Source organism: Xiphophorus couchianus, chromosome 23, assembly GCF_001444195.1.
Source record: "Xiphophorus couchianus chromosome 23, X_couchianus-1.0, whole genome shotgun sequence".
In the NCBI taxonomy this organism is placed as follows: Eukaryota; Metazoa; Chordata; class Actinopteri; order Cyprinodontiformes; family Poeciliidae; genus Xiphophorus; species Xiphophorus couchianus.
In genome coordinates, this window is record NC_040250.1 from 25,731,716 (window position 1) to 25,759,221 (window position 27,506).

Here is a 27,506-nt window from a genome sequence, read left to right on the forward strand (position 1 = left end):
CAATCAAATCAATGCAGTTTTTATCTGTTTACTGCCAAGTTATATCAATCAGTCCCTCCGGTTGCTTGAAAATTATTGTGGAAATCCACACAAAATCAAACAAATCCCTGCACTTTTTGCACTAATAGTCGGGAGTTTATTGCAGATTGTTCTCAAAAATTGTCAAAAACTTTCTTGCTTGTCCTAAACAGCCCCCTCAGCTTTAATTGATGTCAGATTATAGTCCATGATCTACACAGCAAGTAATAAAAAGTTGCATTTATCGTCATAAATAAGCACAAATATCACAAATATGTCCAAATTAGAACCACAAACACTTAAATTTTTATTGCAAAGAACCACAACAAGAATCATGAAATCCTGGAGGGACTGAATAGATGTTATATTATAAAGAATATTATTTAATTGTAAGAATGAGTTGATATTTTAACAGTTTGTGAGCAGGTTTAATCAATACATTCTGGGACAACCGGCCCTTTAAGAGCATTCATGATCTTGATTTGACCCAAAACGAAAATTAGTTTGACACCCGTGATTTATAACATAAATTAAATAATTTACTAGTGAAACTAGAACTCCTACTTCTTGCTGAGAAGTTACTTGCAAGTTAGTTTTGTCTTATTTCCAGTACTACAATATCTACACTAGAAACTAGACCAAAAATACTTTCTAAGGTTTAGTGATTTTAACTGGAGCTCTCCGTTTAGCCTGCTGACTCCATCCTGGATTAGGCAAAAAATTATAGATGGATAGACTCAGCTTTATATTGTCTGTGTTGGATATGAAACTCACTCTGGTTTCCAAATTTCCAAGTCAGAATTTGGTTTTGACCTTCCACTCCTCTGAGGACTTCTTCAGTTTTCCTCAAACTTTCCGCAGCGTAACATCTACCGCGTGTTGTGAGGGAACTATCACTGATGATATAATGCATGCAAAACCTCACCTTGAAGAAACTGAATTATCCTTTCGATGAATGGAAAGCAAGGGCACTGCTAAGTGTACGAGCGGCAGGAAAATGAAGCGTTGCCGTCTAAGTGACCAACAGCTGCACTGACAATAAGGTAACATCTGGCTGCCTGAAACAAGATGAAACCCCATCCAGGTGTCTGGGTTGACGACGCCCTTGAGCGGGTTCAGTAACACAGTTACTGTGTCTCAGAACCTTTCTGTGTCGCACAGCAGATGATTTCCAGCGAAACGCATTAAAAACAGCATCACAGCTCCAGAAGAAACAGCAACTTACTTTCCCTCCCCTACATCTACTACTAAATGTCTTTCCATTCTCTTTGTTTTTGTTTGCTCATGTGGATTTTATTTTTTTTTTCCATTTTACGTAATCAAAGTATGAATCTTGGCCAGACAGTGAAGAAGCTTAAACCCTACTACTGTGAGCACGTCTCCTCCGCTTCCTTCCTGATTTATCCCCACATTTCATCTTGTGTTTTTTTTCTTTTCTCTCTCCGTATTGCTTAATCCATCTTGTGCAACGCAAATACTTCACACGGACGTTCGGCGCAAGAAGATTTCGCCGCTCAACCATTCGTGACCGGCGCTCCTCTAAGCCTCGGTTTGAGGACTTTCTCATCAAATTTCTTCTTTTCAGCTTGACACTCGTTTTTCCAGAGAGCATTTAAGACCAACGCAGATCTCTTTGTGCTCTCCGATGGATTTAATCCTTAAATCTATTGGCACAGCAGTGCATCAGGTTTGCACATTAAATATAAATCTGTTTAGCCTAATAAATAAATATGTATATATATATATATACTGTATATATTGTACATTGTGGGCGAGGTTCAGTTCCGATTGATGACATATCCAAGCATCCCGAAAGGTTACAGGGTACAAAAATAGGAAAATAACAAATCCCCACGCTTTCTCCAGGCCGAATGGATCACCAGGCAGTTGGAGACCTTTACAATCAGATGAGGCAATGTGAAATAGAAAGAGGATGGTGGAGTATTCCAGTGTGCGCATGTTCTTTCTTAAGCCGAGTCAGTTAGTTCTAATTATAACGATTTGTTTCCATGCTTGTGGTCCTTCAGCAAATGCATCGCAAACACGTTGTCCAGGATCCACTGTTGACGGATGAGCACATTGAACTGTCTGGTAAGAGCCAGCAGTGTGTTGTTGTTGTATCCACGCTAGAGGAAATCACATTGAACCTTAAAGCCAGAGCGAGATTTATCCCCCTTTGGCCACCACTGTGTCTTTCGACAGGTAGACCACCCAGTAGACCATGTTGAACGCCCCAAAGGACACCGGGAACAGGATACGGGCGTATTTGTCAATTTTGCTGGTTCCGCCCATGCCGGCGGCGGTCGGCTGGGAGCAGGGCGTCTGCTTCGGCTCCAGCTTGTTGCCCATCATCTGGATGCGCTCCAGCTTGGGCCCGAGCAGGTGCTGCAGAGACGCGGGGCCGGCGTCCCGCCGGCCCGGCGTCCCCGCCATCACGTCCGGGCTGGACGCCGCGGGCTGAGGCGTGCCCTTCATCAGCTGCGCCGAGGACGAGGCCACGCTCAGCAGGCTCTCGGACTTGGGGCTGGAGCGGGAGAGGGTGGAGGAGCTGCTGTTGGTGCCGCCAGCCAGAGCTCTCAGCCGCCTTCCTCTTCCCAGCCCTGAGATGTTGGTGGTGGACTGGGCTCTTGGCTGGCCCGCCAGGTCTTGGTGCGAGATGTAATTCATCCGCTTCCTCAGGGAACCGTTGGTGTCGGGAACTTGCTGCGAAGGATGAGAGAAAGTCATGTCAATTGGGCATTTTCAAGATGTTCTTTATGTAGGTGGAGGCGAATTCATGAGGTAAAAACACTCCGAAGAGATACATAATATCTTTTCATTGGTCCAAAATGTAAAAACATGAGACATCTTGTAATCCTGTAGCAAAACGTTGTTTCTTTCTCCGTTGTTTACCCTTTGCATGACGCCTAACCCTTAACTCACTTGGACTTGGCTAACCAAAGTCACACTTAACTCCACCCAAAGCACCTTGGAAATGCTGAGGCATGCTTTGAAACGCACCTCCACAGGCTTTCACACTTAGTGCAACCTCTGACCTTTTGGCTCTGTCCGTGGCGGGTGTCTAGAGCACAGGGAACCAGCTGCCAGCTCAATCGGAAACTCCATCCAGTGCTAATTTATCTGTTATTCTTTGTGTCTAGTGACATCCTAGGTTTTGACTGAGCGCTATAACACGATTGCTCCACTTGGGGTGCCACTAACGTCTTTTGTCACCGAGTGTGTGCATCCCGCTCATGCAGCTACTGTAATAATATTTTTATTTATTTAATATTTTCATATTTTATTTATATTTTAAAATAAGAACCTACAAAGCGAATGGTTTCTAGAGCATGTGATGCTTTATGCTTAACCGGCCTGGATTTTTTTAGTGAAAAGTGCATCAGGCAAACATCAGCCTTGTGCTATTGATCAGATTACACCCCCCACCCCTCTCCACCTCTGACACAGATGGCGGACGAAAGGGCGTGTGCATCACAGATGTCACTTAACGAGGATTTCACTCATTTCACACAGGCTTAAGACAGAGAGTAAGTAGCGCTTGCATCCGGGTGGTAATGCAGTGTAGCGTCAAAGGAGCTTATCCTTCGAGAGTTGATGTTTCCCCCCACCCCCAAGCGGGGAGAGAGTGATGCTGGTACTGAGGCATTTGCAGAAATAATCCAACCTCCATCCTAACTATCCACTCTGAAAATTGAAAGGATCCGAAATTATTATTGTGTCCAAAGCATGGCCGGGGTGGCTGCTTGTGTGTGTGTTGGCGTGGAAAAGCCAGACGCCTGAGAGCCTAAACCCATCAATGACCCCCAGGCCCGTGTGCCGGGCCTCGGACTAACGGGGCCTTCTCCTCTCCCTCCCTGTCGAGGAAACCAGCACTAATTCCCCCGCTGCCTCTCTGGCTCTCTGAAACCTATACAGATGTACCAGGGCTCTGTTGCCGTGGCAACCTGCTAATCCACTGAAGTGCCGTTGTCACTGTACCGCATTCAGGCACGGATACGACACGCTGGGATTTGGACCGGAGGGGGCAACTTAAAGTGTTTAGTGTAAAACAGGCGTACTGTACGCGCTGCCGGGTTGTGTCAGCGTCACCGATCAGCTAACAGCAGATCCATATATACGGTTTAGTGTTATCGCCACAGAGAGATTCACACACTGTACACACACACACACACGGGGAAATGAGCGCCCTTCTTCTCGCCTCCACAGCTGAATAAACTATAAAAACTGGGTTTTAAGAACACACAGAATCTGCCAGTAACTTTGTGGTGTGTATTCAACATATTCAATATGTGTTGAATCTCTACAGTAGCTACATGGCATGCTCATTGGTCCTGATTCACTTGGCATGTCAGCTCCCACGCTGCTCATGCACTCTGCCTCGCAAAAGTAATCACACCCCTTGAACTTAAAGGGGCGGCATCATATGTGTTCCAGTCGCATAGTGCTATTTTAAACCACAACCAAGGAACTATGTTGCCTTCAGTAAAAATGCTGTATATCAAATATGACTTAAAACTAATTCAAATTTGTAAATTAGCGTCTTGAAATTGGGCCTCTGTCTCTTTAAGAAGCTCCTGCTCTTTTTTAAACCCCGCCTTGAGGAAGTCGTCACAACATGGCTCCTCTATTAACCCTTTAACAAGGTTTTTACCAGCGTTGCGCTGAGAAGTAGCTCCTGTAATGAGCTCAGCTGATGCCCAGTTCCACCAGGTGTTTGCTAATTGCTGCGGGCTAGTCTGAAGGAGCTGAGTGGGAGAGGCCTGCTCTGTGAGGCAGAAGCTTCAAAGCTTGGAAACTGGAGCTTCATCTCAAAGGCGGAGCTCGGTCCACCCAGGCGGTTTTTACAGATGAATGGTTAACCGTGGAGATTAAAGGATTTCTCAAACATGCATGAAAGACTCTAAGCAACCAGGTACGTTTTTGATGAGGGGATAACATTATAGCATCATGTAAAGCTCAAAAGAGTCGATTACGCATATTAATGCCCCTTTAATCATAAACTTGAACACAATAATTAGGATTTCAAGTTTAATCAACACTAATTAGCACATAATTGTGGAATGGAATAAAATTTTGTTTGGTCAACATGACATCAGAAAGCTGTGGTGTACATTTGTCACCAAATGACTCTCCAAAGTAACATTGGATACGTTTGGCTCTCGTTGCTGAATAAACTTTAAAATCGATCCATAAACGGCTCCATCAACTGTTACTTCGGTAGACGTCGCGCTGCTGTGTGACGACAACGTTCTTCTTCTGCGCACGCAAGTCACTTTGGGGTTATAAACCATTAAAAACCATTCGACCCCAAGTCTCACAGGGGTCGCATAGAATTAGCAGAATGAACAACCAGGCTAAAAGCAAAAAAATAAAACAAAAAACCCCCCTGCTGTGTGAACGCAGCCACAGAGTCAGAGAATATCACGTCCTGGAATCAGGACTTGCTTGATTCAGCTGCAAAGTCCTCCACACACACACACACACACACACACACAAGGGCAAAGCTAATTATTCTCAAGCACACTCTCTTCACGTCATTCAAGGGTCTAGGCTAAATGCCAGGTAAGGAGAGCCCATGCTCGGGTATGCTGCCCGAGAGCCCCTTGAGGTAAAAATGCGATCAGATTATTGAGCCAGCCTGAGAGGTGTAGAGGGAAAATAAGAAAAAAAAACCACACACACACACACACACCCTCACCTGCTGCACTTCCTCTGTGTCCTTCACCTTGACGGGCGTGCTTTGGGGCACTGGGGGACACTTGCCTGGCTTCTTCTTGGCCCTCTCAATCTGTGTGTTGGTGAAATAGTTGACGGCGGCGAACTCGATGAGGGCAGAGAAGACAAAGGCGAAGCAGACGGCGATGAACCAGTCCATGGCGGTTGCGTACGAGACCTTGGGGAGAGAGTGGCGGGCGCTGATGCTGAGTGTCGTCATGGTCAGGACGGTGGTGATGCCTTAAAAATAAAACGAGTCGAGAAAATTAGACGAGTCACACGAATATTTGCATTTTCTTTCTCTAGACAAGCATTTGTTTGAATTCAGCTTCTTCACTCCAACACTAGAAGAGAATTTGGTCCAGAAAACAAATAAGATTGTTAAAACCAAGGATTGCCCTACATTTAGGTCGTATTTTAAGGCATAGTTGGGCCATAGAACAATATAGAAACCTTGTAATGAAAACTCTATACAGTACATAATGTGTACATGGTATTAGTACAGCACAACTGAAATCTAGGGGTGCATAGATTGCAGTTTTCTTTAAAATGTATGATGATTCCAATTTTGGCCGATACCAATTTTAAAAAAGAAGAAAAGCCTGTAAATATAGACAAAATTGCTACGTTGGCGATGGTGGTTTTTGTTGAAAGAAAACCATTAAGTAGGTTCCAAATTAGAAATGCTACAAACTTTACAAGTTTATGTAATCTCTTAAACATATTTCTAATTTAGTTCATCTTTCTATAATTGGTCATATAGCTCTAGCTTAAACACTGCTGCCGTAACGTTGCTTCACGTTTGTTTGTGGCGGCGTTATGTTCCAGTTTGAATCCATGAAATGTTTTTTTAAAGATAACACTACCGAACCGTTACATTCATTCAAATGTTTTTCTGTTACAAGGTGAATTTCCGGTCATTTATGTCTGTTTGCGGCTTTCATAACGTCACTGATTACCAGCTACAATCCAATTTTATTTTTGTTTCGTATTGTTCATTTTCTTTAAAGTGACCTTCGGAGTTACCCTGTATCAAATGTTTTACTTCATAGCTCATGTAGTGAGCTACACACAGTTAGTTGTGTAGATGAGTTTTGTAAACTAGATTAATAATCTTACTCGGTTTTTTTAGTTTTTTTTTTTTAGATGTTTTGCTTGGGTCTGATCTATTTTCTAACGGCACAAACTAGTGAAGTGCAGATGTGTTTCCAGTTCTGACTAAAACTTGCAGGATTTTGTCTACTGAGAGGTTAAGATGACTGAAATATGAAACATCAGAAAATAAAATCCACCAAGAAGAAAATTACTCATCACCTTCCTTGGTACTTTTGACTGTGCTGCCTCTCAGTTTGTATTCAGTTCCTCTGAACATACATATGTATATATATATGTATATACAGTATATATATATGTATATATAACCTCAGACATCAGGTTTTCACTAAATCCATAAAAACACAAACATACTGAACCCAATTAAATTAATGAAGAAGCACATTGCCTTCAGTGTGTGTGCTGTTCTCTCTCTCTGGCTGTGGAAACTGCAGCTTCCCTACAAATGGACTCCCCCTCCTCCTCCCCTCAAAATAACACATTAAAAATTGGAATAAAAAAACCAAAACAAAAACAAGTGTTCAATAGCCCATGCATGCACAGTAATGTTGCTCTCATCTGCATCTTTCATTAACAGACTGCAGCGTGATAATGAGCCATTTTGCTCTCTGCAATGTGGAACATGTACAAAAAGGACTGTGGTGCTTTTCTCAGCATGAAGGGGCTTTTTTTTCGGGGACCTAAATGTTAGCAGATCTGCACCATGTGTGCACATCCAGCAGATTAAGGGTAATTTAAGCATCTTTTTTGAGGATGAGGTGACGGCAATATTTAACTGGCAACGCCAGGCGAAGACTTGAATTCATCTCACATTATTCTTAAAACAGATCTAAACTTTAATTAGACGCAGCGAGCGAAAACAGGAGAATGAGGAGGGATGTCTGAGTCTGGTGAACCATTTCTTTGTGTATCTGAACATATGCTTACTATCATTATTCTGTTGGAACTCCATGACAACCATGTTTGGTTTTTTATTTTACTATGGAGCTGGTAAGCCAGCTGCAGTACACCAAATGCGTTGCATATTTCAAAGAAATCCCAAAACTGTGAACTTTAAAGAGTTTCCGAGGACGCAGAGTGTCACAGATCCTCCGCCACACTGCACCATGGGAACGAGGCTCTTTTCCATTTCATCCATTTCTTTTACATAAGACCCACCAAATGTTTTAGTTACTGAAAACACACAGCTCCAGCTCAAGTCCAACTTGAGTTTGGCTAACTCTATACGTTTGGGATGGTAGGACATCAAAAGGCTTTTTTTGTTCTTTCACGTCACTCCCAAACATCGGTTTAATGTGAAAACGCTCATATAACGGTTGCTATGGAAACCTAGCAGCGCCTATATGCTCTTCGGTGTGTGTTTGAGATTTCTTTTATACCTTTACATGTTTATTTGTGTGGCACATTTCAGCAACAAGGCAGTTCAAAGTGCTTTACATCTAAAAAATATAATATAATTGTGACACAAGCAATAAACATTACAGGTTGTCAAACGCAGTCATTAAAATCATCAACCAAACACACATCAAATTAGTTGATCAGTGTTTGACTTACTATTAATCAAAGGTAACGCTAAACTGGTGGGTTTTTAGTCTTGATCTAAAGGAACTCAGTGTTTCGGCAGTTTTGCCGTTTTCTGGAGGTTTGTTCCAGATTAGAAGAGCGTAGAATCTGAAAGCTGTTTCTGCACGTTTGGTTCTGGCTCCAGCTGTCCTGCTCTCTTTGCACAGCAGCAATATAAAAGCAGGTCCACGTCCAGCCCGTCAAGCCGGCCAAAACCAGAAAACTCGGTCCCGTTTCGAATCCTGAGCAGCTCTGACTCGACAAGACGTGGACTCAGTTTGACCTCTGCAGGTCTGGCACTGCACCTGGCGACAGGCCACCATGGCAGAGCCTCTCTTTTCTGCTTCCAAAAGCAAAAGTGAACTTTATTTTTTTGCTTGCCTTTTTAAAAGTCACAGGGCAAAATGAAGACGCCTACAGAATCAGACGTTGCTCAATAAAGACAGTCACCGATGGCAGGAGGAAACAAACGTCAACAGTCACGTTGCGTGAACGGAAAAACTGCGAGTTTCTGTTCCAGATGCAACGACAGTCACAGCTGTGCTATTTGTAAAGGGCTGCAGCTAACGATTAGTTTAGTAATCCATTGTTCTATTGATTATTCTGACGATTAATACAGAATATACAGATTTTTTTATTTTACCACTTAAACATTTTTATATAACCTCCCTAATTTTTAAAATAAGGAAATAAAGATTTTTGCATTTTAGGCTATATTATTGCCTAAAATGCAATAATATGGAATTCCTTTAATGAATATGAACCAGGTGAAGCTAAAACTAGCCCAATTGAGTTTTGGGTTAAACTTATACTTATAAATGCATATTTTGCACAGTTTGGCTTAATTAAGGCTCTGAATATGTTGGGATTTTAATTGACTGATTCCTAAATTAGTTGACAGTTATTTCAATAATTGATGTAACATGATTAATAGTTTAGTCCTGGACTAATGGTAAATGGACTGAACTTATATAGCGCTTTTCCAGTCATTTTGACCACTTAAAGCGCTTTACACTAGAGTCACATTCACCCATTGTTAAACACACACATTAATACCCAACTAAGTGCCCTGTCACACTGACATGTGGCAGAGATATTTCTTCACCTCAGCAACGCTACGTTACTTCATACGAGTCCGCAAATCATGAATCCATCCCTCACGCCACCCTAAACATGACCCCTGACCTTCTCCGCTTCAGGCCAAGACCGAACCGCTCAGCTGGAAAATTCTGTCTGCATTCTCAGCTTCAAATTTAAATGAAGTGAGTCTGTCAAACTTGAATTCCTCGGTGTGGAAATCTCCGTTTCCTACTGATTTAAGACTTCTGAGGACTTGGTATTATTTTCCCGACGGTACAAAAGATCCAATTCACATCCCAGATTGTCATTTGATGCTGCTGCTAATCAGAATCGATTATTATCATACTAAGTAACTGAATCATATGTCTAAATCCAAAATGCATTTCCTACACTGGGCGAGCCAACAGTGACTGACGAGGCTAAATACCATAATCGTTAAAGTAAAGGAGCAACAAATGAAAGGCTTTGTGGCGTCTGTGCAGCTCTCTCATATCGACTAGGATTATTTCTGCTAGCATGCAAGCTCTGTCTCCAAATGCTATTCTTGTATCAAAAGACCCAACGCCACCAGCTTAGAGTTGAATAAACCGCATCTCTTCTGCTCCATCGTCTTTATCTGCGACTCTCTCCCACAGCGGAAGCAAAGGTAAAAGGTAAAGGGGTGTTTATACGTCACAGAGCCAGAGGAGACATCGACCGAGCCTCATGTTCGCTCGATGTGTCGACGTGGTTTGTTAGAGATGTTCTGGTTTGTTGGAGATGTTTGTTAGAGAGTCGTCGCTGCTCCGAGAAGAAAGGCCCCACCGAACGAAAAGACAAGGTCGTGTGTGTAGATCGTTGTTCGTCCTTGGGATTATTAACTAACAGCAATAATGTGATTTGGAGAAAATCCCCTTTGGTCGCAGGAACAAGAACAGGAACGGGACGCTCTTTAAAGTCCTTGCGCTCCGTCTGTTGCCCAGACGTGACCGCCATATAATTTACCTATCAGTCAAAAGCTGGCGGCTGACATTGACAGGTGACCTGCGGCTAAAGTGAACACGCGGAGAAAATTAGCTCAAAATGTTTCAGTTAGCTTGAAAACTTAAGAAAGAGACCCACTGGTTAAGTAAGAGCGCTAATGGAAAATCCCATTTGCTGTGAAAGTGGTGTTCTGTTTGGGTAATTAATTCAGTGTGCAAGATTTACTGCCGGAAATGGCAATTAGCTTAGCTTGTTTCAATGGCTACGGACACAAGCCGTTCAACACAAATCAACAACAGGGTCCGCACAGCATACGTCAGGGTTTCATTCAGATAAACAAACTGGTTTGACTGGTTACAGTAGATTATCGATACGTCATAAAAGAGATTCAGGTTCATTTTCTGGGTTTGCACTTTGACTAAGGAGACAGAGAAATACATGTTTACAACATGTGGCTAAGGAAGGAGGCTTGCGAGCTACGTCTGAAAAGACAGATAAGAACATAACCTGAACGATTAATCGTGATGAATTGATTATTCAAATAGTTGGCAACTAATTTAGTAATTGATTAGTCATTAGTGTAGAGACTCAAAACAAAAGGCCAGCTTGTGAAAGAACATTATATTCAGAGCTTTTATTAAGTCAAAACTGTACCAAAAAAACAACAACATTTATTTTGCATTAAAGATAAAAAAAATAATAATAATAACTTTGTAAGTATGCTTTACCCAGAACTCTTCAAGTGGCAGTTTTAGCTTCACCTGGTTCAAATGATTTAAACAAAATCTCCTTTTAGGCACCACTTGATATTCAATTATTGATTGGTTGATCCAAAAACAGTCAACAGATTTATTTCTAATATTGCATTAAAATGCTTAACTTATCTGTTGCTTTATTGGAAGACGGCTGACCAGTGGCGGCTGGCCAGTAGGGGGCGCTTGGGCGCCGCCCCCTTTAAATTGTTTAGATAATAAATGATTTCTATTCTGAACTGCAAAATACTTAGAAATGTATTTATTCATACTGTGTGTCCAATAGACATGTTAGAATTTATTAAAATAGTAAATACATAATTCTAATTGCTCACATTGTGCACACTTCCTATGTGCAGGGCGCCGTCCTAATGAGTGTGTATGTAGGCGCATCAACTTTTGGCAAGCAGGTGATCTGAGGCTGACTTTTAATTGGTTGTTTAAGGTTTTTCCACAGGGCGCAGCCCTCTGCGTCCCGGACACACCCATTCTGTTGTGTCATTACTGGTAGAGCGTCAGTACTGCCTAATTTTTTTTAAAAACATTGTGTGATTGGACAATCCCCGATTCGACTCATTAGCGCAGCTGCAGTTCGTTAGGTCGATTCACGTTTACGTTTGCATTAAGCAATGCATTTTACTGCTTTCCGTGTTTGCTATTTCAAAGTTCTGGCACGGAGGCAATGTGGACAACAACTGGGGTAAGAGACTTAAAACATCTTTCAGAAAAATGCAAACGGCACGAAAACAGCCGCAGCCACCTAGACAATGCAATGAAGCTAAGTTTTTGGGGGAAACTTAGCATAGCTGAAAGGTGCTTTTCAACTCTGAAAAGAATCAAGACTTTTCTGAGAAACTCAATGACTCAGGACAGGCTGAATGCATTGGCCATGTTGTCAATGGAGAAAAGACTAGTCACGGAGATGACTGACTTTAACAAGAATGTAATTGAGAAATTTGCAGGGCAGAAGGAAAGGAGGGCAAAATTCATGTTCAAATAGTGCTATTTTTTAAGATTTGTTTTGTTTGTTTTTCATTTGTTTGTTTGTGTGCGCCCCCCTCAGTTTTTTTAGCACCAGCCGCTACTGCGGCTGACACTGGTGCATTCCAATGTTTTATTTTTTTGTATGCACTATGTTGTCAGTATTATATTGTTAAGTGTATTAATCGGTGTATATGTTAAGTAAGAATTGCATATTGTAATTTGTTTGGCTCTAATAAAAATATTTGGGAAAAAAGGCTTAAATGAAAAATTCCAATTCAATCGATTAATCGTCAGAATAATCGATTAATCGATAGCTAAAATAATTGTTAGTTGCAGCCCTAGATGCCATCCATCCAATCTGACAGCATCAGTTACTTTGTGAAAAAAGGTGCGTAGATATTTTCAGTGTTTAGATGTTTAAAGGTGGCTGATTAAAAATGGACGCCGCCCTTAGTATTTCACTTGTGAAAGCGTGTGAGGATCCTTTTTCATCCACATTACAGTTATGTGCAACTTTATGTCAGTCTGTCCCACAAAATCCCAGGAAAATGCATTGAGGTTTGTGGTTATAACGTGACGGACCGTGGAAAACACAAGAAGCTGCTGCCTCCCTTTTCTCCTGTTGATGAAACTTTCCCCATCCTGGAAATGGGTCACTGACGCTAAAGTCGCCGAGGCAGGGAGTTGAACACACTGCAGGTGCAGGGCAGACGGGGGCGGATCTGAACGCCGGCCACACGTTCATCCCAAACGAACACATGCACACGTTCAAAACACCTAAAACAGCAGCAGCAGAAACCCCTCCAACCCCGCTGCCGCCTCAGAGCCTTGGATGACGCAAAGCCAGCCGCTGTGATGCTCCGTCACGCTGAACGTTTTGGGGGAAAGGAAGCAGAGGCACTGACATATATGTTGACGACTGCAGGAAAGCGGCCCTAATCCCCCGGGGCTTTATTAAACCATGCAACAGCCAAGACACATTTCGACTTAGGGTCACGCAATATCTTTTTACTCAGCAAACAAGCGTGTTAAATATATATTGGTTTCAGCGATGTGTAAGTGTTTCTAAAGAGATAAGTGACCTCAGACTGAGTCCTAGAGTGCATTTTGCGGACGACAGACAAGCGTTTACGGATGAATCACAATTGCCGCCGCTTTAAGTTGGACGAGACATCTGCAACCAAACTTGTCTTTGAACGAAACATGCAAACACTATCGACGCAGCAGTTTGAGGTTCGATTCTCCAAACCTTCAGACTCTTTATGGATGTCTTTCCCCATTTCTCTCACTCTCTCTCTCTCTGAAAATGTGCTTTCTTAACAAATGTGAATATGAGAGCAGCTTACATCAACGAAGAAAACAGAAAGGAACGCAGTCAATTTGGACGCCGTGACCTGATATGTAAAAAATACCGCTCTGGTAAAAAAAATAAGAGAGCATTTAAAATGATCAGTTTCTCTGATTTTACTCTCTATAGTTATATGTTTGAGTAAAATGAACATTGCTCTTTTATTCTATGAACTACTGACGTGTCTCTGAAATTCCAAACAAAAATTTAGTGTTTATCTGAGAATGAGAAATGGTCAAAATAACGAAAAAGATGCAGTGCTTTCAGACCTCAGATAAAAACAAATTCAGATTCATTTAGAAACAACAACACTGATGTTTTAAGTCGGAGTTCAGAAATCAACAGTTAGTGGAATAAACAGGATGTTTTCAATGGAGTTCAGTGCAGAGGGCTCCTCATTTTTTTCCCAGAGCTGTACATAAATATGTTTTTTACCTCGTTTTGCAGATGTGAATTTACTTCAGAGTGCTTTTAAGGTGAACTATGAACATGAGTTCATTCATTTATAGTAACTCTCCCAAAAGTTGAACTGGCACATGGGCATTGCAGGACGTAAAAATATTTTTATGATGCCTGATTTCTAAGTGTATTAATTTTAAATTTGATGGAACAAAAGCGAGTTCAGCGCACATAAAATGTCCGATATGCCTATTTCTAAAAGCTGCACAGATTTTTCCATTATACTCTCATACAGTATGTTGTTATTTGTTTATTTATTTTTACTTTTCGTGTGAAACTTTATATCTGTGGCTGCTGCTACACCTGCATTTTCCCCCTGTGCAGGACAATAAAAGCGGTGCTTAAAAGGCGCGTTGCGTACCAAAAACGGTCCGCGCCGGGACCGACTCCTTGTTTATCCAGAAGGACACTTGAGAGAGGATCACTGTCATTATGCAGGGGATGTACGTCTGGATCATGAAGTAGCCCATCTTCCGCTTCAAGTGGAAGTAGACCGTCATCACCACATATTCACCTGGATCAACAGAAAATCAATCGGCGCACAATCAGTGAAAGACGGCCGTCGTCACATCTCCCGTCTGTTCTCAGTCAAATCTACGCCCGTCATCCGTCCTGCAAAACACAACTCAGGAAAATAGATAAAGGAATTAAATAAATCTGTTTTTGGATCCATCAGTTTTTTCGGGTGAACCAGTTGGCCTGTGAAATGACTCAATCCGTGATGTTTGCTTCACGAGGCTGCTGCTGTGTGCTAGTCATGCTTCAGCTGACAGACTGTAAAGTGTCAAGGCTCCAAAAGTCCCTCCGATGTCGCTGGCGGAGCCGCATCCAAACATTATGTACATACCCAACGCTGAGTGCTTTTCACTCAGATTTCAAGGGTGAACTTGTGAGTGTGGAGGGTTAAAAAAAAAAAAACCCAGCTACCCTTATTTAAAGCAAAAATAAATACAAACGCTGACAGGACGCCTGCGGCTCACCTGTGATTGATTTAATGGTCTCGCTGGAAACCGTCTGGCCGATGAGATCGTACTGGACGAGGCTGGAGGACTCGGGAGGGACCTCCACCGAATGCTGAGGCCCTTTGGTCCAAGTGTAGATCATCTCCGTTTTGGGATAGGCGTCTGAAGACAGACAGGGGGGAACGAATAAGATGTGAAGAAAAAGAAACAGACAAAAAGAGAGCGAGAAACTCACAGCCGTCTGCTTTTAAGCCTCCGACACCACAGCTAGACTCTGATTTTATCTGCATGTGCTTCCTGTGTCAGAGTCCCATCTAAAACCCATTATAAATCTAAAGCAATCTATTTTTCCAAGTATGTATTTATTTATGTCTTGGTCCAACAACAAAAAAAGCGGCATTTTTCTGCTGACATAGAAATGAACAACAGTCAGTATTTCCATAACGAGGGGTGATTGTGCTGAAATAATCCACGAGGCAAGTTTTGAAGTGGAGCAGATTACTGCTGAGTTTTGTATTTAAAAAAATTTTTTTTTTTTTTTTTTTACATGTGTCACGTTTAAATGTATGCCGCTTTCTTCACCCTAGTTCCAAACATTCAAACATTTCTCTGTCATTTCCAAACCGTAGCTCGCTCTTCCTGTGTGCTTTCTGCCATCTGTGATAAAAAAAACCCCAAAGAAACTGAGAACATTTCTTTTAAGTGCGTAATCCTCCTCACTAAAAATCTTAATGAGTCAAAATTTTAATTGGTAGACTGCATTTTATAGAAATCTTTAAATCTGTGTCAGCCACCCTGCAAAAACACAAAATCTTACCAGGTAGTTTTGGCCTAGTTTCTGCTACATCTTAGTACACTTGAAATAAGACGAAACTAACTTTACGGCAAGATATGGAGCTTGAGTAAAAAGTACAATTTCCACTGGTATATTATTTTACTTAGAACATGGCGGGGGTTTTTTATGTTAGGAGTGACATAATCTGCCACTGGAACTAGGACTTTTTCATCAATACTAAAGATTTATTGACTCCAAAGAAGCTTACTTATAGGTTGGTTTGGTCTTCAGAGATTTGCTCCAGAAACTAGACCAAAAGCGGTTGGTAGGATTTTGTGTTTTTGCAGTGCAGGAAACGCCTGGACTGGCGACTCTAAAATAAATTCTCTCAAGCTCTTTTCACTTTTCCGTTTGGTTCTCCCTCCCTATTAGCTCTGTGCAGCCGGTGCCAGTCTACTCTGTGTGTGTCACGGACCGTGAGCTAGTCCTCCGCCTTTTGCAGGCGCCAGTTTACAAAGTCAAATTTATCTCTGAGCCTGAAAATGCAGATTTCTAACTGCATAGACTATCGGTAAAATTTCTTGTATATTAAACACATTGTTTGTATTAGATATCAACTGTATATCTTGTTGTTTAATCTAGTATTGTATACTTATAAGTAATCATCAATATTTCCTATCAAACTTTAAATTAATTATGCAACATCCACTTAGGGGCCTTCAAGTGTATCTCAATTATTAACTAAAATGTTTTCCAAGCATTTATTTTTCACTGGAACACTCCTTAAAGAGGGGAAGCCACAAAAGGTTATTGCTGAAACTGTTGGTTGTGTCCAAGTATAACAATGGAAGGTTGAGTGGAAGGAAAAGAGGTGCTCAAGCAACAGGGATAACACACCTCAACAGAACCACATGCTGATCATCTCTGTGCCACGCTGCACTGATGCAAGAGTTCGTAAAAGAGGAGCTCGGGTCAAGTATTGAGTGAATATATAGTACAAAGCCATCAAAATGTTTTTTATATTGATGGATTTCTGTTATAAACATAATTTTATTCATTGGTTTTGGGGTGCTGATGAGCTGTCAGTCATAATCATCAAAATCCAGGGTCTGTGCAGGTGTCACCAACTCAAATTTAAGTCTTTTAAAAACATTTTTAAGACCAATACGAATGAAATTTAAGACCTGTATCATGATAGAAATGTACAACAGAAAATTAAATATTTTATATGGACAGAATGCAAATAACATCATGTGAGTCGGCAACAAAAGTGAGTCAGTGGCAAAGACAGACGTCATCCAGTCAACTGGAGATAAATTTGCACTGACCCATGACAGACACAAAAAGGCTAGCTAGCCAGCTAGCAGGGGTAATTTAGCAGCTAGTTAGCAGTGGACTTATCTACCTTCGAATGATGGATGCATAAAAGCTAGCCAGTTGGCCAGCTGGGTAGCTAGTCAGTGGTCGTCTCAACTGTCTCCCGATAGACAAAAAAGTTAGTCAGCTAGCTAGCAGGGGTATATTAGCAGCTAGTTAGTGGTAGTCATCTGCCTGGAGTCAAAGAAGGCAGTGAAGATGTCTGTGTGCGACTCCGACGTTTGCCTGAAAGAAAAGTCCTCCAAGAAAAATAAAGTTGTATATTTGAGATTAGTTTGTCCACGACAAAAAAACAATACCTGTGATTAATGTGTTACATTTTAAAATGAGTTTAAAGACATTTTAAGCCCTTGATTTTAGATACATGAATTTTAAACTTTCTAAGGATGCGCGGACGCCCTGAAATTAATAGAAACTCGTGCTTGGAGTAGAGGCTTTAGGCTATTCTAAGTCATTCGGATGCACCTGCCTCGGTGCGAATATGGAGGTTTTCTCATTTGCTCTTGTTGCGTTCGTCCTCATCTCGTTTCTTCCTCTCTCGCATACGGGCGAGGTTGACCGGTCTGTGCGCGCACAGCTAAATAGCAGTTGTCGTTGCCTGCCACTCCCGGTGGGACCCCACGTCGGTGGGACACCAACTGTTCTGCCAAATGAAATGACTCCGGTGTGTCATGGAGTGGAACGCCGTGCCTGTGCACACAGGCCCAGATGGAGAAGCAGAAAAGAAGACGGGGAAGAGAGAGGGAAAGGTTGCGGGAGGGGGGTACAGAGAGAGATGTAGGATTATGGAGGAAAAAGTGAAGGAGAGGCAGACAGCGAGAAAAGAAGCTCACACACAGCGGCTATGGAAAATAGCTGCATAGGTCTGTGCCGTCCCGAGGCGGAGGAAGGGACTTTGACCTTTCCTCTGCTCGGGGCCTCTGCGGATTCACGGTCGCTTCCTCCTCCTCACCGGAGGCAGGCGGCAGCAGAGCGAGAGGAGCGGGCGAGGAGAGGGGGACGGCGAGAACCGAGAAGATGGGAGTGTGTCCTCCGCAATGTCACCGCGCCGGGTAATTGACGGCGGGTGTAAATGCGTCTCCTTTCTCTCGCGTCTTGCCGGTCGTAATCTTCACATCGCTGCACTCGCCTGATAAGGCGGAGCCGCTCCGCGCGAGACGCGTCTTTGTTTCCGTTTGTTTCTGCCGACCACGAGGCTCGGCGTAAACACGGATGCTGAGTTAGGGCTTCGTCGCTCGCAACAAAGGACGAAACGTGTCGTCATGCGGTTACGGCGCTCGGCCGCCTCGCGTTTGGCTCCTCAGCAAATCCTGTTAAGCACAGAGTCCAAGAAATGGAGTCATGCGACTTTCCCGACTTGAACTTTTCCACGCTTTGTCTCTTTACAGTAAAAGATGTTTTTATCGATGTTTTTATCGAGGGTGCACCGGTGGCAGTTTTCTGGCCGATGTTTAAAAAGCCTGACCTATCCGATTTTGGCCAATATCAATTGGGAGATACAGCAAGAAAGTTGCTGAGTTGAAAACTGTGGGGTGACTATTGTTAACTAATTGCTAACTGTGAGACTAACAGTCAAACGTCTCTCACAGCAGAGCAAAAAAGGACAGTGTTTGATTTGTAGATTTTTGTCGAGGTAGGTAAGATCACCGAAAAGGTCGGCTTTACATGCAAATATCAGGCCGATCATTGATCTCCCAAATTCAAGGAAATCTGGGCCGATTTACTGGTACAACCTTAATTTTTACAACAGAGATAGAATTAATAATTGCAAACTGTAAGGAAAATTATGCATGGTTTTCAAAATATTTCAAACAATCATCCATTTGGGGTGCTGTGGTGGCGTAGGGGTTAAGCACAACCCACATATGGAGGCCTTAGTCCTTGATGTGGTTGTCGTAGGTTCGATTCCCGGCCTAGTGACCTTTGGCGCCTGTCTTCCTGTCAGGATCTGTGTTTTTCTATGTATTTATTTTGAGTTTCCATGTTGTCCTGTCTTCCCCTCGATTGTTCCCAGGTGTGTCTCGTTCCCTTATATACCTCCTGTGTATTTAATGTCACCTGTGTCGCTGCATCTTCGTCGGGTCCTTGTCGTTACGTGCCGCCCTTGGTGTTTGTCGTTCCGTTCCTGTGTGCCCAGTCTGTTTTTCGTCCCTCGTTTACCGGTTGCTACCGGCATCGACCCCTGGCTTCAGCTCGGCCGTGCTGCCCGGCTTTGGGACTGTTTTGGACTGTGTTTATTTCTGGATTTACTTTATTAAAACACCATTTCTCATCATATCTTGAGCCTGCTGCGTTTTCCTCACCACACCACGTGACACTTCCTCCTTCTCTCATTACCCACTTTCCTGTCAATTCACTGTCAAATAAAGGCCATTAGAGCCAATAAAACCTTTAAAGAAATTTGAACATCTGAATCGCCTCCTTGTAGCTGTGCTGTATGTTTAGGGTTGACATCCGGCTGAAAGGTGAACTTCAACTCATAAATGTTTATGTGTCCATTTATAAAAGCATGATGCTGCCACCACTATACTCCATTGTGATTTCAGGGTTGTTGTAGCGTTTGTTTTCACCTACCCTACCTAATTACTTAAATTACCCCTAAATACTTTGCATTTTTCTGACTGTAAAGTGAGAAAATGTGAAGATGTTGGAGGGACATAAATACCATTGCGAGGCACTAAGATGTCCTCATGTTTCTCAATGTTAGCCTATGAGCATAGGACTTGTCGATGTGTAGCTTAAAGGGAGGTATTATGTATTTTCCGGACACATTGTGTTATTTTGTAGCACAATCAAGAAACTATGTCACCTTCAGTTGTTAACAAAATTTTATATCAAAAACAACTTAAACCAAACTTGACTTTGCATCATAGCTGTATCTGACAACTTGAAATCGGGCGTCTGTCTCTTTAAGAACTTCCTACCCTTTCCAACACTTCAGCACTTTATCACAGCAATGCTTCTCTCTGGGTTCATTGATGCCGTTTACGAACCGATCTTTGAGCTGTAGTTTGTGCAATGCGCTCAGCAGACGCTCAGCTCCACCAGTGTTTTCTAATTGCTGCTGCCGCTAGCTGAGCGGAAGAGCAAGCGCTAAGGCGTTCCCAAATGATACTAAAGGATTTCTCAAACATGCATGAAATGAATGAATCAAAGCAACAACCCAGAGATGTGTTTAACGAGGGAATGACTTTATAACATGACATAAACCTCTTTAAATACATAATAATCCTACTTTGTGACATCAGTGTTTGAAACGTAGTGTTATATTTGCAGAAGTTACGTCTTACTTTGTTTGCAGCAAACTTAAAGACAGCTGACAAAGTAACTCGTTGAATTATCCTAAGTCCAGAGCTCACTCCCAGGCTGACACCTGCCCACTTGCCATGTGTCCTTTGCTCATGTGTCTGCCATTTTTTCCCCCGCTAATGTAAAGCACAGAGTCTCCAGAGAAAGAACACCAGGAGACACTGAACAGAAAATAGAGATGGAAGAAGGCCAGCAGAGACAGCAGCCATTTTGCCTCAGTTGGTTCACAGCAAATGCCTCAGTCAGCACATCGCAATAAACGATTAATCAATTAATTGCCTGATATGTTAAAATGAACTCAATCATTTCCATTTTGATGGTTAATATTAGTTCAAATGAGACATCGTACTCTGTTTTATTTATAGTTTTGTTTGGAAGTGGTTTTTATTTCCGTTTTATTTTTTGCGTTTGGTTGTCGTGTTTCACTTTTGGATGATTAAAATGCCTTCCAGTTGAAGTGTATTAAGTGTTTTTAATAAATTAAAGTTTACTGACCTTTGAGAGGGCAAACTTCCATTATTATTCCATTGCCAGTACATTACTTGAAAATAGCCTCAAGACGACAACATTATCGTTTATCGCAATAAATACTGGGACAGTTTGTCGACCGGCAAAATTTATCATGACAGGCCAACACATGGATTGTTCTCAGTCAAATATAATCACTCATTAAATAATATCTCTAGCTTGCCTGACATTTTGTTGTGATTCTGCAGGTTAACATTATATACTCAATAAAATACACCCCAAAACATTGAACAAAATAGATCTGTGAAGCATACGGTAGCTCTAGTAGCAGATAGACTGAGAGACGTGTCTGAAAAAGTCTCTCAGTAGGAGCTAAAACCACTATAAAACGTTCATATTTCAGCACAAACCCAGCCAGCAATGATCTGCCTGCTTTCACGACAGGCTTTTGCCGTCTTTTCTGTTGCTGCTCGGTGTTTGGAAGACACGTTGCACATTATTTCATCAGGTAAACGCAAACAAGCGCCAAAGCACTCACAGCTTCCAAACTTGAGGGGGCAGGCATGTCCGTCCATGGGGAAATCCACCAGCTTCATGGGACACTCGGCGTTAATGGTCAACCTGAAGCGGCGCACAGAGGAATGGTTAAAGCTACGACCAAGATGAATTTTACATGGCAATAATAATTATAAGAATTAAAACAAGCTTCTTTTTTTTTAAACTCATTTAGGTGCCCCAGAATGGTTGATATGGGAAATTCTAAGCTTCCTCAAACATGCATGAAAGAATCAACGCAACACTCTAGGCATGCTTACGATAGGGGAATAACATTGTAGCACAATGTTAAGCTCAAAAGAGTTCATTTTACACAATATTGCTCCTTTGCTAAACACCTGCAGAGCAGCAAACTACCAAAACCCTTCCTAACATAGAGATTATTTAAACACATTTAGTCAGCAGTACCTGAGTGAAACACTGATTTTAGATCCTCTGGATACTGTAAGTCACTTTTGATAGTAGAGGAAAGATTTTGGGTTTGTTTAGTTGTTGTTTTTTTTACAGTGTCTGCATTGTGACTGCTGAAGGGTACACAAATCAAGGGAAGCTTTTAGCTTGTTAATTTCCTATTTTGGCCCACGTCGCTCCGAGTTGAAAAAGGCGGCGTTTTGGACCGCGCCAAACGTTTGGCATCTGCACCGCCTCTGAGCAGCTTTCTGCTGTTTACACCGAGAACCTTGGTTGGATTCCATACTAGATCCCTTTTATTACTTTATAGCAAACACAGTCTGTCATCTCGCCTTTTCTAGCAAAAAAAAAAAAAAAACAGATAAAAAAAATACAGAAATATGGAAATCTACAATATGCGAAGTGTCTGCAACGCAATCACAAGCTAGCGTTTTTGAAAGTTATGAAATTATATGCAAAGCAGCAGGCTGTTGATAAGATGGAGGCAGAGTTAAGAGTTTGTGTTTTTTTACCTCATGGTGTAAAGGATGGTGCCGTTCTTCATGATGCGGAAGAGCTTGTTGGGCGCGGTCATGTTGTGGGCGACTGACCGCTTGCCGTTCCTGAAGAAAGTGTCCGGTGTCCAGACCTTGGTCACCATCAGGTTGTTAAGTCTCAGTATCTCCACTGGACCCTCGTACATCAATCTCCGATCAACCCAGGTCTGCCGAAAGAATACATCCATAGTGTATTCCTAATGGAGGGAAAACCGACATGTTACGAAAAACATGGATGGATTTATCTGGATAAGAATTGGTGTGAATTATTTTGTTTTCTACAAAATATCAAATGCAGTAATGTTTTGGTTGAACAACCAAATAGTGAAGTGGCTGCACAACATTAAGAAAACGTGATGTGTGATAAAATTGGTGAATGTTGCGATAACAGTATTATTTAAGATAAGGGTTGTCAAAACAATCGCTATTTCGATGTTATCTAACAATTCAAAGAGGTTCGCTTTTGTCAAACTGACCCATTCACATTTTTCTAAATTATCACATTTCTGTCAAAATTTAAAACCCTCGGTGGAGGTTTTAAAATTTGCTAACGTGGTTGAGTACACGCAAAACAACTTTAAAAAATGAGCGCTCTTTATCCGACAAAGCAAACACAAAAGCTTTGTTAGAGATACTTTCCCTAAAAGGCAGACACACAGGGAAAAAAACAAACGCAGAACTACGCGACATGCTAGCACAGCTAGCATGTTAATGAAAAGATAATGAAAAAGGAGTACAAAACTCACAAGGAGCCAAGGCAAAAAACACAACCCAAAAAATTCATAGAAGGAGCCCAGCAGGGAGAGAAGACGGGGGGAACACAGGTTGGAGGAAGTGGCAGGAGTAGACAAAAGGAACAGGCGAGGAGTGACTGAGGTTGAGGTACTTAAGTACTGGGGAGATTGAATGCTGAACAAAAGACCTGGGCTGATTAGCTAACTGATTACATTTCTTTACCATATGCATACTGTGTAGTGATATTGTGTTAACAATAAATTTGTGATATATGTTGAATTGCAACCTGATAGCACAAAAAGTTGCGTAAAAGTAAGAACAGAATTCAACATGACAAAAGTTTAGCTACGTACCATTTCAACGTCTGAGACTGGCCCAAAACTTGTCACATAAATGTCAGTCTTCACCTCTGTCACAGGACCTGTCGGGTCAATTAAACACACCACAGAAATCACATCCATTGACATTTTCTCAGAAAGTTATCTTATCCAAATAGGTGTTATAAGCTGTTTTGAGGTCTACAGCTCCTGAGAATAAAATCTAGGAGACTTGCAGTGGCTCATCTCTTCTGGAGCAGTTTAGTATTCTGCATAATGCAATGGAGAAAATAGCTTAGAAGATGTAAAAAAAAAAAACCCCAAAAAACATAATCCTGTTTGATTTTTTCCCCCCTTCATTGAACGGATGTGGAGTCCCAGTGTGAAGACGAGCTGTAAGCGGGCGCCTGCACGCGGACATTCCCGTTGACAGGCCGCTTTGCACAGTAAACCCGTTCTCACTGCTTCTCAACATGAATATTCAGCAGACATCATGCATAAAAACCAAATCCATACTTTTTACCTCTTGAACCGAGCGTTACGCATTTGTCCTGAAACGTACAGTTGATTATGTAACTGCCCTCAGTCATACGCACATGGCACCGGGGCCGCTCGTTTAAAAGGCAAACCCGTCACACTGTAAGTACGAAGGGCGAGACGGCGTCTCAGCAGGCGTCGCGTTGTGAGTTTACAAAGCAGCGCGTTACATACAATGCTAATCTTGCGATGCGAGTTGGAGAGATGGAGCATAGAAGCACGATGTTGACATAAAGACTTCCTCTGTCCTGAATGGAGGATTTCCTCGGGCTTCATCTGCCTATGAGCGCCTTAAGATCGAATAAATTGATTGTAATTCTTTGGTACCCTGCTTACTGCATTTTATGGTTTTTTGTTTGTTTCTCAACAGTTAATATTTAGGAAGTAAAGCAGGTTTGCTTATGCGGTCTTTAAAACTACAGTATGTAACTTTTAATAAAGCTATCACTATGTTGTGACAGTATAATATGACACAAGAAATCAGTGAAAACATCGCTCTCCTCCACATCCTTCCTGATATATTATTGATATCTGAAGAAATGCACCACTCCAACCAAAAACAACCAATCAGTGCCAGGAGGAGGATCTCGGTGCCTCAAATCAACCCCGTGAATGCGCTGCTAAATGTGCTAATGGCAGAGAAACAACTCACTGCTTACCCGGTGACTGTGCTAACTGTTCTTTGCATTCGTGATAGACTATTCTAGCTGCACCGTAGCAGAAAGCAAAGGACAGAGGTTGAGGGGGGAGTTGTGATGGTGATTGACAGCGCTAAGTCCCGCCTCCTGGCTCTGATTGGTTGATTCTAGTTTGGAGAAAAATAGCCCAGTTTTTAGTGGTTTTTAAATGGTTTTTAAACATGATCAATTAGAATTTATTGTGACAGCGATAAATCAAAAATTTGTCACAATAAAAGATTTATCACGATAAAAGATAAACAATACGATAAATGCCCACCTCTAGACTTTAGTCTTAGTTTAGTGCTGCCCCCAACATCTTGCTCTTTATTTAGTCCCACTCTGCTTCCCATCACCTCTAATCACCTTTTTCTGTCTCTGCTAAAGAAAAGCATCCCCCGCAGCACAATGCTGCCACTTCCAAGTTTCACAATGATGTGGAGAGTCGGTTTTCTGCCACGCATTGCGTTTCTGCCTCGATAACTACCTTAAGTGTCGCTGTTGAGAAGAGATTTCTTTTTTTTTTTTTGCCAGTCCTCCAGAAAAGGCGAGACCGGTGGAGTCCAGAGTAAACTCTGGGCGCAGAGCCACAGTGTTGACATGAACTCGATGGATCTTCAGAGGCTTTGAGGACGGTAAGATCAAACAAAGTGACTAGAATTTGATTTATTTTCTGCTTACTTCACATTTTGCCGTTTTAAACCCTTTTTCTTGGTCGTTCATCCTAAGGACTTGCACGGAGCCTTCGGTGAGTACATTCAACAAGTTTTCACTATTCTGTAAGATTGTTTGGTTGGAGAAAAAGTGCAATTGGTTAAGGCTCCCTGCTGACCAAAACAAAAGAGCTGCTACAAGTTTTAAACGTCACGATAGCAAATTTTACTGGGTGATATATCGTTTCCCAGAAGTTATTGCGATAAACGATAATATCACTGTTTTGAGACCACTTTTTCAAGTAATATGATGGGATAATATTGTAACACATTCTCAAAGATCAATAATGAACATGTAACACTGGAACTGGAGGACATTTTAAATGTCCAACAAGAACCACAAATAAAATGAATTATGAAGTCTCTGCAGACAAAACTGTCTTTCAAATAAACGGCTAGTTGAGACCAAAGCACCAGACTGAAGACTTTCGTCACCCGGGTTTTGGTAGAAAGAGAGAAAAATGAAGAACAATAAACGATAAAAATGAAAAATATTGAACTCGTTTTCATTTGTTGTGCGATTACTTGATTTATTGCTTATCGTGACAGGACTAACCACCGATAATAAGATGAATATATCAAGAGAAAAAATGATTCCCTATTCTTTTTCTTTCTTTTGTCTAAACAAGGTCTGACGTGTTCCCTAATATTTAGAAGATGTTGCCACAGTATTTTTCCTCCGTATTTATATTTGAAATTTTATCCTCGTGCCCTTTAACGCACAAAGTAAAACTTTATTTTTATTTGAAAATATGCCAGCTGTCAGATTTCAATTGAACAAGTTCTGCTGTTTGCGTCTCCGGAAAGAGGTTCCTTTAATTTACAGACACTGAGCAAAACAAATTGTTTATTCCTTCAACTTTCAGCCATCTTTTCCTGTACACACTGGGCCGCTTCGACAGTCCCCACGTTCCCGGTTGCTTGTTGTCCATTTGGAAACTCTGAACTTGGACATGCCCACTATTCAACAACCCACTCAACTCGGGTGTGACGTCATTCTGAGCTCCGACCTCAGACACAAACTGAATGCAGCACAGCTGAAGGACAAAGCTGGAGCTCAGGGCCGCGGACAACCTTGGGTCGGTCCTGCGCAAAAAAAAAAGTTTATGCTTTTTTTTTTTTTCTAATGTAGTAAAAAAAAAAAACTAAAAAAAAAGTTAAGAAGGAGACGCTAAAGCTGGGTGTTGGGAAAATAATTTTGACCTTTTGGGGCTCAAATTGTTTGTACTTCTACGCCTCCTTAGAGAGAGAAGATGTTTTAAGCGGCTCTTTGGGAAACAGTGGCATCGTTTTTCGTGTACAATATTTTTCATTTAAGCCGATAATTAAATTTCCAAAGCGACGGCAAAGTGTTGTGAATTGTGCGATGCTCATTCTGCTGCGCAAAAAAAAAAAAAAAAAAAAAAAAAAAAGCGCTTCTCCTCTAAATACCTCCGAATCCAGGTCGCAGCCTGTTGTCGTAGCCGTCCAGGAGTCGGTCCAAAATCCGAGTAAAATTCTCCGGGTAAATCCTCTCATCCTTCCTTGATTGTCCGGAGATTGTTTTCGCACTACGAAAAAAATAATAAAAAAATATAAAATAGCTACAAAATAAATAATAATAAAAATAATAATACCCTGAACTTTGTGAACTAATCCGATCCGTCAGGTTTTTTATTTTATTTTATTTATTTATTTACTTATTAGTTTTCTTTTCGGCACCGCACTCACCAAGTCGTCAAACAGAAAAAGTAGACCAGGGTCCGAATGAACGCGGGTCGCGTCGCCGTCACCATCTCCTTCTTCTTTGCGAACAGCATCCTCGCATGCCATACTTCAAGCCTCTTCACATCTCACCGCGCCAAGCCGCCTGTGTCCCGGTAGAAGAGACTGAGGGAAAGAGACGCGGCGGTGGCGGCAGCGGCGCGGCGCAGCGCAGCGAGGATGCTGGAAGTTGTGTGGATTTCTCCTCTGCGGTCTCTCTGCCACGAGCGCAACACAGTCCTCACACACACACGCACGCGCGCCCACGCACACACGCCTTCACGCACACACACTTTCACCCTACAACACCGGGCGGTCACCTCCTGTCCGGATCCTTCCCAATGTCTCACCTTCTTTCTCTCATTCCCTCTCTTCTCTCCATCCCTGCCTGCTTTC

General features: G+C 42.0%; 1 protein-coding gene across 1 annotated transcript; it reads right to left on the reverse strand.

The window, feature by feature from the left end:
• Positions 1–400: 400 nt before the first annotated feature.
• Positions 401–27,506, reverse strand: gabra4 (gamma-aminobutyric acid type A receptor subunit alpha4). The gene is made up of 9 exons (XM_028009703.1): positions 27,078–27,506; positions 26,799–26,917; positions 23,477–23,544; positions 22,365–22,585; positions 21,425–21,507; positions 14,976–15,119; positions 14,357–14,509; positions 5,717–5,973; positions 401–2,721 (listed from the first exon to the last, which is right to left on the reverse strand). Exons 1-9 carry the CDS (start codon positions 27,164–27,166, stop codon positions 2,185–2,187), a joined length of 1,671 nt encoding a protein of 556 aa, XP_027865504.1. The 5' UTR covers positions 27,167–27,506; the 3' UTR covers positions 401–2,184.

Bases quoted from the DNA above. Each gene is read 5' to 3' on its own strand.
- gabra4 (XM_028009703.1), bottom strand. From the start codon at position 27,166: ATGCTGTTCGCAAAGAAGAAGGAGATGGTGACGGCGACGCGACCCGCG. The intron at 21,508-22,364 runs GTAAAAAAACAC...GCGCCGCTTCAG, and splicing joins ACCATCCTTTACACCATGAG to GTTGACCATTAACGCCGAGT. The intron at 14,510-14,975 runs GTGAGCCGCAGG...CTGTTGATCCAG, and splicing joins GACCATTAAATCAATCACAG to GTGAATATGTGGTGATGACG.